Here is an 11,208-nt window from a genome sequence, read left to right on the forward strand (position 1 = left end):
TTAAAGCTCAGTCTTAGAGGTTGGTTACATTTTCTGTTTCTTGCAATCCAAGTAATCCCAAACACATTCAGTAATGATCTAGAGAACTGGGCTCTGGGGTGGACAGTCCATTGGTTTAAGAATACTAGCCACTCTTGTAAATTTAATCAACTGTTTCCTATTTGTTTATTTCCTTTTTTTCGTATCTGACAGCTTTAAATGGTAGGTGACTTGGTGGCACAGCAGGTAGTGTCATTGCCACACAACTCCAGGATCCTGGGCTTGTGGGTTCAAACCCCACTTGAGTGAGGAGTCTGTGAGGAACTTTGTGGGTTCCCTCCAGGTGCTCTGTTTCACAATCTAAAAATAGACACTGGTAGGTGGATTGGTTGAGTGACAGGGTGACTGTGTGATGTCCTATGATGGACTGGCCTTGTGCCCAGTGACTCTGTATGGGCTCCAGACACATAGCACACAAGATGAAGCGGTTACAGAAAATGAATGAGCTTCTTGACAGCTTGTAAGCATTTCAGGGCAGATAATGACCACATTCATCACATATCCAGTTCAGGGTCATTGTGTGTCCGGAGCCTAGCTGGAATCACTTTGCACAAAGTGGGAACACACCCTGGCACCACACATTCACTCCTATGGACACTTCTGAGCAGCCAATCCACCTACACACTGAACCCAAGGGGGACTGAACCCACCCCCCCCCCCCCCCCAGGACCATGAAGCTGTGTTACAGTGACGCTACCTGTTGCAACACGGTGCCTCACTGCATTAGTTTACTTTTGAAAACTCTGACTTTTACCTGGGCGGCACGGTCACACAGCATCAGGGACCTGGGGGGGTGTGGGTTCAGTCCCCCTTGGGTTCAGTGTGTAGGTGGAATGGCTGCCCACATCAGGGATTGTGGGTTTGATTCCCGCTCCGGGTGACTATCTGTGAGGAGTGTGGTGTGTTTTCCCTGTGTCTGCGTGGGTTTCCTCCGGGTGACTGTCTGTGAGGAGTGTGATGTGTTCTCCCTGTGTCCGCGTGGGTTTCCTCTGGGTGACTGTCTGTGAGGAGTGTGGTGTTCTCTCTGTGTCCGCGTGGTTTCCTCCCACAGTCCAAAAGCACACGTTGGTAGGTGGATTGGCGACTCAAAATAAGTGTCCGTAGGTGTGAATGTGTGAGTGTGTGTGTTGCCCTGTGAAGGACTGGCGCCCCCTCCAGGGCGTATTCCCGCCTTGCGCCCAATGATAAGGGTTACAGATAATGAATGAATGAATGAATGATTAGATGTTGGCTCCTGATTTTGCACAGTTGAATGCATATATACATTTCTCATATATTTGAGCCCAGTTGGTCTTGATCTATAAAAAATGCCACATAAATTGACTGATTTTATTAACTTTAATATTTGTTGTAAAAGTAGTATCACTTTATCGGTAGATGCCAAATTAAAAATATCTATGAGTCTCATTATGGGTAAGAGGTTGTGGTTTTGCTAAAAATGCTATCAATTCCTGACACATACGTGTACTGTGTGTTGGTCGCAAGTCAATTGTCTTTACATTCATGTCCTGCGTATTCCTTATGAGTCGTGCCATTTGCATCCTCCTGATGTTTGTTACTTGGCTCAAGTTACATCCTGGGAGAGTTTGCAACTAGTCAAATAAGGTTTGAGGAGATGTGATCTCCTATTTTTTAACATCATTTTGTAGGGCCATACTTCTTGCCCACGTTGCCAACTATATTTAAAGGTTTTAAGTTCAAGGAAGACATTTTATTTTTCTTATAACATTTGTGTTTTTAAACTTTAATATCGAAATGACTCACTGACGAATTTACCAGGTCCACCTTCTTAGATTTTACATATTGTTCATTTTATCAGGTCTTTTTACCATATAGATGGACTTTGAAGTTCTGAAGTTACAGATGTGAACTCTTTTTACGGAGAGTAAATACACATATGTAGCCAGCAGTGTCCTGTCACTAGAAACTGACCACTGAATAGAGGGCCACTAACTCAGAGACAGCAGCTTTTAATCTAAAGGTTGCCCAATAAAGTTGGCGTGTCTCATATAGTGGACATTAATTGAACATCATGTGGATAGTGATTGATCAGTGGTAGACTTGTGGGGATCGTGATCGTTGATACATGCGATAAATTGGGGGCTGAGTAAATATACAGACAACTGAAATCTGTAATAGGATATATAAATGCATATGAATGGTAATTGGATCAGATAAGATGGATAACAAGTGTGGATACTGGGTAAATGTGCCTAATAAAATGCGCAATGTGCGTGTGTGTAAGTGTGAGTGTGTGTGTTTGTTTGTATAGCTTTGATAAAGCCAGGGAATTAAGCAATGAGGCATAAAACAAACACATCAGAATGATTAGCTGGTCCGGTCAGACTCGCCTTGATTCTGTCACGGAAAAAAACAGAGACTGTGCTGGGAAATGGTGTTATTAAGGATCAGCAGTAATAATATTTTGACAGTGCTTCAACTTTTTCTAGATAACTATAATTCAAAGATTTCAAACAAGTTTAAAACTCATTAGTCACAGCTCCTTCTCCCTGTCCCCCACAAAAAAGAAAAAAACAAGCCAGGACCTATGGGACATTAGCATATCCATATCCTGCCAATGCCTTGCAAAGGCTAGTACTGCTGCCTTTGAAGTGTGTCTGAAATGTGATTTGGTTACATGTACTTTCATGGCAAAGTGCTATGTTCTGAGGCACTGACTCATGAGACAGCATGAGCAGCAAGGCACTGACACTACCTTCTCATCCAGACACAAACACCTTAACCGTGGCTTGTCAGTGCAACTTAAACAGAAGGACTGGATTTTTTTTATTATTATTATTATTATCGTTACACTTATATAGCGCCTTTCTAGACACCCAAGGACGCTTTACAATCTACACTGCTCAGAACGCTCAATTCACACACACACACACACACTGGCGAGAAGCGGCAGCCAAACGCGCACAGCGTACTCTCAACCAGAAACGACCGTCCACCTGGAGGACTGCATCGGGCACTAGGGTTTAACCCAGGACAGAGCGCCAATCCATATCTGGGCTCACACATACAGACATTCATTCACACACCAGGACAGTTATTAGAGAAGCCAATTCACCTTCCTCCATGTTTTTGGACTGTGGGAGGAAACCGGAGCCCCCGGAGGAAACCCACGCAGACACGGGGAGAACATGGAAACTCCACCCAGATGGGACTTGAACCCAAGATCCCAGCGCTGGGAGGCGAACGTGCTAACCACCAAGCCACCGTGCCGCCGGATTTGGCGCAAAGCACTGAATAGCACCCACTTGTGGAGAAATTCCTTAATGTGAATATGGGAGAAATAGCACCTCTTGTGGTGCAGTTCCTAACAGTGAGTGAGTGAGTGAGTGTGTGCGCGAGTGAGTTGCAAGCTGGTGCCATAAGGTGCTTTGCTTCCAAAAATATTTTTAATTTTACTTTTTAAGGTCAACCCTAAAAAGGACTGTGATAACAACCATGCTTCATTGGCTTCAACTTTTACATCAGACAAATTCCCAAATACATGCCAATTAATTTTGCCCTAACTAATAAAAGCTCAGCTATGAGAGCTGGTAATATAGTTATGAATTAATAAATAAATATTATAAAATGGGGCGGCATTGTGGCGCAGCAGGTAGGTGTCGCAGTCACACAGCTCCAGGGGCCTGGAGGTTGTGGGTTCGATTCTCGCTCCGGGTGACTGTCTGTGAAGAGTGTGGTGTGTTCTCCCCGTGTCTGTGTGGGTTTCCTCCGGGTGACTGTCTGTGAGGAGTGTGGTGTGTTCTCCGTGTCTGCGTGGGTTTCCTCCGGGTGTCTGTCTGTGATGAGTTGATGTGTTCTCCCTGTGTCTGCGTGGGTTTCCTCCAGGTGACTGTCTGTGAGGAGTGTGGTGTGTTCTCCCTGTGTCTGTGTGGGTTTCCTCCGGGTGCTCCGGTTTTCTCCCACAGTCCAAAAAAACACACGTTGGTAGGTGGATTGGCGACTCAAAAGTGTCAGTAGGTGTGATTGTGTGAGTGAATGTGTGTGTTGCCCTGTGAAGGACTGGCGCCCCCTCCAGGGTGTATTCCCGCCTTGTGCCCAATGATTCCAGGTAGGCTCTGGACCCACCACGACCCTGAACTGGATAAGCGCTTACAGATAATGAATGAATATTATAAAATGTACTTGGCTTTCATCCTAAATACATCATTTCTTAAACCTGAATTTTCACTTATGATGCTTTTAACAGCAAATCTATAAGAACCAATGCTTTGAACAGTATATTCCTATCAGAGTTGAACTATCAGCAGAGAGCTGTCATCAAAGTTTATTAATAATATTAATATGCATTTAATATAACATATAATGTGCTATGAAACTGTTGAGAAACACATGTCCAAGCTGTGGAAATGCTCATTGACCTGAAGTTAGGTTTATTTACACAGGTGCTCCCTGTGGTTTCAGTAGATCTGAGTGGATATTAAAAGGTTTGATAACTACATCTGAATTCCATTGGCAACCACATTACCACAGAACATTGAATACTGAACACTAATTAAATCCCATCACCACAGGCCACTTTCCCTCTTTATTGATTTGCCTGTCACACAAACTTAATTTGCCTGTCACACAAACACAACTCAATCCACACCCATCACCTCTGCATTTTGAGAGAGCCACAACCTGTGGCACAAGTCTGGGACCAATATGGTCTCCATCCAGTGTGGAAAGATTTTAACGCGGCTCACTTTGGTCAGGTTCCTCTCTCTCCTGGTGCTTGGTGCTGTGTATTTGTCTTACGTCTTGATTGGAGGGGTGATCTTCTGGAAGCTGGAGGGGGAGCATGTTGAGGAACAGATTGCTGCTTTGAAGGAGAAGAGGAGCACACTTTTAGAGGTTTATCCATGTATGGGCCAACAGGGCCTGGAGGAACTGGCAGAGGTGAGAAAAACGGGCACCCTATTCTTTGTGGTTCCCCCATTAGCAGACACATTTGAGCCACATCTATCTCACTTACGTGGCGTTGTAGACATTTGGTCCACAACACACCTGATATCTGGAGGCAGTCAGTCTCACCTTGAGTCAATGATGCCATTCAAGACCAAATATGGCCTGTTAGAGAAATGCAGATCTGCCAAATATATCCCAAATATTCATTGCTACCGGAGTCTGCATTAATTGTGCACTCCATTTTGACACAATGTCTGCCCCAGAGTGACTTACAAATCCAAATATGGTACATACAGTATGTATGCAACTGTAGTTTTTGTAATCTTGCCCAGAGACTCTTCCTAAGCAAGGAAATTAACCGCAGTCATCTTGATAGAAGGCAGTAGTCTGACCAAACACTCCCATAGACAGATACCCCTTGGGTTGATACATTTAATTACCCTCACTGGTAATTAGTCAGTGGTGCTTGTAGCTGTGAACAGTGCTTGGTTTTGAAGTTATTGCACATGTTGCATTGTGTGCATTATGTGTGCACACCTGCCTTTTGAAACTTGCCTGATATGATGGAGGTGTGAAGCTGAAAAATCTCTGAAACCCAGGTGAATGATAATGTAAGAGTGCAATCAGTTTACTGGCTGATTATCTGAAAACCAAATATACTTTGATAAAAAGTGTGGTCAGCTCTGTGGCTGTTTATAGGCTGCCGATATGTGGTCAAGTCCAAATGCTATTACAGCTATTAGAAAATCACAGCGATAAGCAAATGTATTTTGCAATGCAAATAAGGCAGAAGATTGGCCTCCTTTGCTCTCTGAGTATTTATAAATCTAAAGCTATATTCCTTTGGGGGTCTGGAAAGGTGAATGCCTGTATGTTTTAAGACAGCAGAGACATATATTGATTAATCTCCTGCTTATTGTCAATTGATTTTACTTCTGTTCAAATGCATTAGTAATTAAACGAATATATGTGATGGCTTATTTTCACATTCAGTTTTATTTCTTTTTTTGATGTGCTGCACTGTACCTTATCACACCACATACTTTAATCTATGACATCACTTGTTTTATTTTTAAACCAAATTTAAATTCAGCCAAGAACTGTACAATAGCAATAGCCTCTTTCCTTTAGCATGGTCTTAACCTCAGTCTAATTAGCTATAAGATAGCACGATTGCTCCTGTGATAAGTTCTCGCTTTGAGGGAGGTGTGTTCTCCCTGTGTCTGCGTGAGTTTCGACCAGGTGCTCCTGTTGGTAGGTGGATTGGCTGTGTAAAAATGTCCACAGGTGTGTGTGTGTGTGTGTGTGTGTATGAGTGACTGGATGAGTGTGTAAAATTGTCCACAGATGTTTGGGTGAGTGTGTGATGTACTGTGATTCTATGTGTTTCTTGCGCCCAGTGATGGCGGGGTGGCTCCATATCCCATGATGACCCTCAGAAATAAGTGTTTACTGAAGATAAATGATTAATATTCATTCATTATCTGTAACCCTTATCCAGTTCAGGGTCGCGGTGGGTCCAGAGCCTACCTGGAATCATTGGGTGCAAGGCGGGAATACACCCTGGAGGGGGCGCCAGTCTTTCACAGGGCAACACACACACCTACGGACACTTTTGAGTCACCAATCCACCTACCAACGTGTGTTTTTGGACTGTGGGAGGAAACTGGAGCACCCGGAGGAAACCCACGTGGACACGGGGAGAACACACCACACTCCTCACAGATAGTCACCCGGAGTGGGACTCGAACCCACAACCTCCAGGTCCCTGGAGCTGTGTGCCGCCCTAAATGATTAATAATTAGTTATAAATATGTAGTGGAGAACTTCTGGAAAATTCTGATGTGCTTTGTAGGTATTCGTATTCAATCTTGGTGTGAAATGCAAAATAGAGAAATGTTTACACAAATCTTCTTTGCTCCAGTTGATCCAGTACTCGATTAAATATGGACTCAGTCTGAAGGGGAATCACACATCTGGAGGATTCTGGAAGTTCACCAGCTCAGCTGTGTTTGCTGCCACTGTTGTAACAACTATTGGTAATCGTCTACTTTTTTCACTGAGGAATATCTTAATGTACAAATGTTGCCTATTGATTGCTCAGTACATTTAGTGGTGATTTCCCTTAGAGAGATACTTCTTTCCAGATTAAGATAAGATCAGTGTTGGATGAGAAATTGTTGAGTTACTGTCTTTAGTTCAGTGTGTTTTTATCTCAGAATATCTGACCTCAGTGTGAGACACTTCAACTCAAGTGGAGACACAAGTGAGATTCCTCCGAGAAATGTCGAAACATCAAAAGCTAAATTCTCCCTTCTTTAGGTTGCCATTGGACATTAACCTTAGGCCTATTAGTGCATTACGTGACGTCTGCGTTTCCAGGCTCAGGCCCATCTATTAGCTTTATTCTCTGTATGCTATTATATATATAAAGCAGGTAAGCAAGGGCAGTAGCATGCTGTTTTACAGATGCCAGACAGTCTGTGCCAGACAGTAGCTGATCACAGCAAAATATATACCCTGTCCCCCTGGTCTCTGGGGACTGGACTTGAAATGTTCTTTAAATTTTTTATTATAAACCACATAACTGAAGTTTCTCTCTGTCTATCTTTCCAGGTTATGGGAATATTAGCCCGAATACAATGTCTGGTCAGATCTTCTGTGTGGTCTTTGCCCTTTTTGGAATCCCTTTAAACCTGCTGGTCCTTAACAGGGTGGGAAAGTACATGTTGGCCATCGAGAGGAAATTTTGCAATTTTGTGGCAAAAAAGATCAAATACCAAGTGAGAATTAAATGTGATTGCCTGAACAAGTACTTTGAGTAAATTTAGTACTGTTAACAAATGTGGAATCTCTCTTTGTTCAAATGATGAACCTAGCTGCCATTAAAAAAACAGACAAGTTATTAAATCTGTAAACTACTGTGTACATTAATAACTACAGTACATTCATATATTTATGAAGTAGCATCTTGTTTTTTCCCCAAAAAATCTAATATTTGTATCTTTACACTGCAAAAAGTGAAATCTAAGCACTATCTACTTAAATCTACTTAAATTGTGGGTTAAATTCCCGCTCCGGGTGACTGTCTGTGAGGAGTGTGGTGTGTTCTCCCTGTGTCTGCGTGGGTTTCCTCCGGGTGTCTGTCTGTGATGAGTTGGTGTGTTCTCCCTGTGTCTGCGTGGGTTTCCTCCGGTGCTCCGGTTTCCTCCCACAGTCCAAAAACACACATTGGTAGATGAATTGACCACTCAAAAGTGTCCGTGTGAGTGTGTCTGTTGCCCTGTGAAGGACTGGCGCCCCCTCCAGGGTGTATTCCTGCCTTGTGCCCAATGATTCCAGGTAGGCTCTGGACCCACCGCGACCCTGAACTTGATAAGCGCTTACAGATAATGGATGGATAGTCTAAATATATAGTATTATTCATTTGGAAATTGTCGTAAGAATATAATAAGATAATCTAACTTATTTTTACCTCTTTTACATCATTTTATCTACAGAAAGTGTCTTATTCCATTGGCAGATATTTTTGCTTCTTTTAAGCATCATTTTATGTTATTTCTTGAATGCCAATGGAATAAGACACTTTCTGTAGATAAAATGATTTAAAACTGGTAAAAATAAGTTAGAAATAAGTTGAATGAATTTTCTTATGACAATTTCCAAATGAATAATACTAGATATTTAGACTGGATTTAAGTCAATTTTACGTGCTTAGATTTCATATTTTGCAGTGTATTTATGTAAGAGCAAAGCAGTAACAGACATGACAGGTTCATGTTAGATTTCTTGTTTCATAAAACTTCAGTTTTACCTTTCTGTTCTGTTCAGATTTTGAATGTATAACTCTGGTAATCTTCCCACAGAAGTGTATGAGGCTGTCCATCCATTTTGTGTTCTTCCTCATCTCGTCAGTGCTGTATTTTGTGGTTCCCATGCTGCTTTTTAAACAGTATGAAGGCTGGACCTACGCACAGGCCATTTACTACTGCTTTATCACACTCAGCACTATAGGCTTTGGAGATTATGTAGCAGGTAAAGTCCTAAATCTGACACACACACACACACACACACACACACACACACACACACACACATTTGTTATTATTCCTTGCACATATTGTCTCTATTGGAACAAAATGTTGCATTTTCATTTTTTGTTACCTGGGCATAGTTTGATGCTATCTTAGTGATAGAGAACCCCATAGGTGAGCAGCAAGGTGGTACAACAGGTAGTGTCACTGCTGCACAGATCCAGGGTACTTGGGTTGTGGAGTTAGTTCTCACCTTGGGTCACTGTCTGTGAGGAGTTTTCTCACAAAGCCTAAAAGCACATGTCGATACGTGGATTGAATATTTAAAAGTAGTCACCTTTGTGAGTGACTGAGCAAGTGTGTGATGACCTGTGATGGACTGGCGCCCTGTGCAGGGAGTGTTCCTACCTTGCACCCAATAATTCTTCATGCTACCCACATCCTTAACAAGATGAAGTCAAAATGAAGTGGTTACAGAAGATACATGAACATGAAACCCATACATCCATCCATTATCTTTAAGCGTTTATCCAGTTCAGGGTCACGGTGGGTCCAAAGCCTACCTGGAATCATTGGGCGCAAGGCAGGAATACACCCTGGAGGAGGTGCCAGTCCTTAACAGGGTGACTCAATGTGTCGGTGTGAGTGAATGTGTGTGTGTGTGTTGCCCTGTGAAGGACTGGTGCGCCCTCCAGGGTGTATTCCTGCCACCAATCCACCTACCAACGTGTGTTTTTGGACTGTGGAAGGAAACCGGAGCACCCGGAGGAAACCCACGCAGACACAGGGAGAACACACCACACTCCTCACAGACAGACACCCGGAGGAAACCCACGCAGACACGGGGAGAACACACCAAGTCCTCACAGACAGTCACCCGGAAGAAACCTACGCAGACACAGGGAGAACACACCAAGTCCTCACAGACAGTCACCCGGAGGAAACCCACGCAGACACGGGGAGAACACACCAAACTCCTCACAGACATTCACCAGGAGGAAACCCACGCAGACAAAGGGAGAACACACCACACTCCTCAAAGACAGTCACCCGGAGGAAACCCACGCAGACAAAGGGAGAACACACCACACTCCTCACAGACAGTCACCTGGGAATCGAACCCACAACCTCCAGGACCTTGGAGCTGTGAGATTGCAACATTAACCTGCTGCACCACCATGCCGCCCTGAAACCCATACACCCAAACAAAATGAATTACATTCTTCTGTAGTTTTGTTTTAAAACTGATCATACGTCTTATCCATGTTCGTAATTGCTCTTAAGTTAGGAGCATTAGCCTTGTCCTGTAGTTTTCAGTCAGATCAATATTGTCCTGAAAATGTAGGAAAACAAACACACCCCTCTGGTCAGCGACATTAAAAATACTAACAGCGGAACTTCACTTGCTGCAGAATAGTCAGTGTACTGATCAATCAGCTGTTCCATTCAGGGCTACTTTACTCTGTAGCTTCTAAGCCATTTCACCATATTCTCTTTCAGATTTTAACCCTGATAAGATGTATCCAGACTGGTACGGCTGCATCATGGGAGTCTGGATCTTCTTTGGCCTGGCCTGGCTGGCTTTAGTCATCAATCACTCCATTGATCTCCTGGAGGGTTTCAATGCTTACCTAAAATCAGGAAATATAAGTCGTAATAAAAAGGACACTTCAGAAGAGAATGTGAAGGAGCTGCCAGAGGAGACAGAAACTGAACATTAGCAGGAGAAGGGTAGATAATATCTGTGTATAATATGTATTTTTTCACTTTTACATTTACCATTGGAAAACAGCATGTGCCCTTCATGCCCTTACTCTGAGAACATTTCATGATGAAGGGACTAACAGATATGTTCCAAACCCTTTTACTCAAGTTATAAGATATTGTTTTAGTATATTCCTCTTGTCAGTGAATGAACTCATCAGAGAGATCAGAAGCGGTTTCCATTTTTACTCAGGAGTTATATACTGCCAGCCATTACATTAAAACAAACATTCATTATTCAATCTCTCAGCTCTGCTGACCGTACAGGAGGACTTTGTAGTTCAACAGTTGCAGACTTTAGTCCATCTGTTGCTCTGGATCCTTTGTTAATCCCATCTCACCCTGATCCTCAGTTATTAAGACCACCACAGAGCAGGTATGATACGGCTGGTGGATCATTCTCCTGCAGTAATACTGAATGGTGGTGGTGTGTTAGTGTGTGTTGAGTGGATTAGACACAGCA

General features: G+C 43.1%; 1 protein-coding gene across 1 annotated transcript; it reads left to right on the top strand.

Annotated features, from left to right (window-relative positions):
* The first annotated feature begins 4,704 nt into the window (after positions 1–4,704).
* LOC136678301 (potassium channel subfamily K member 17-like) lies at positions 4,705–10,702 on the top strand. The gene is made up of 5 exons (XM_066656347.1): positions 4,705–4,938; positions 6,872–6,986; positions 7,564–7,730; positions 8,814–8,982; positions 10,482–10,702. Exons 1-5 carry the CDS (start codon positions 4,705–4,707, stop codon positions 10,700–10,702), a joined length of 906 nt encoding a protein of 301 aa, XP_066512444.1.
* Positions 10,703–11,208: the final 506 nt, after the last annotated feature.

Source organism: Hoplias malabaricus, chromosome 1, assembly GCF_029633855.1.
Source record: "Hoplias malabaricus isolate fHopMal1 chromosome 1, fHopMal1.hap1, whole genome shotgun sequence".
Lineage (NCBI taxonomy): Eukaryota > Metazoa > Chordata > Actinopteri > Characiformes > Erythrinidae > Hoplias > Hoplias malabaricus.

Excerpts from the sequence above, each read along its gene's own strand:
- LOC136678301 (XM_066656347.1), top strand. The coding sequence starts at position 4,705 with ATGGTCTCCATCCAGTGTGGAAAGATTTTAACGCGGCTCACTTTGGTC. Across the intron at positions 4,939-6,871 it reads GCCTGGAGGAACTGGCAGAG|TTGATCCAGTACTCGATTAA; the intron begins GTGAGAAAAACG and ends TCTTTGCTCCAG. Across the intron at positions 6,987-7,563 it reads CACTGTTGTAACAACTATTG|GTTATGGGAATATTAGCCCG; the intron begins GTAATCGTCTAC and ends CTATCTTTCCAG.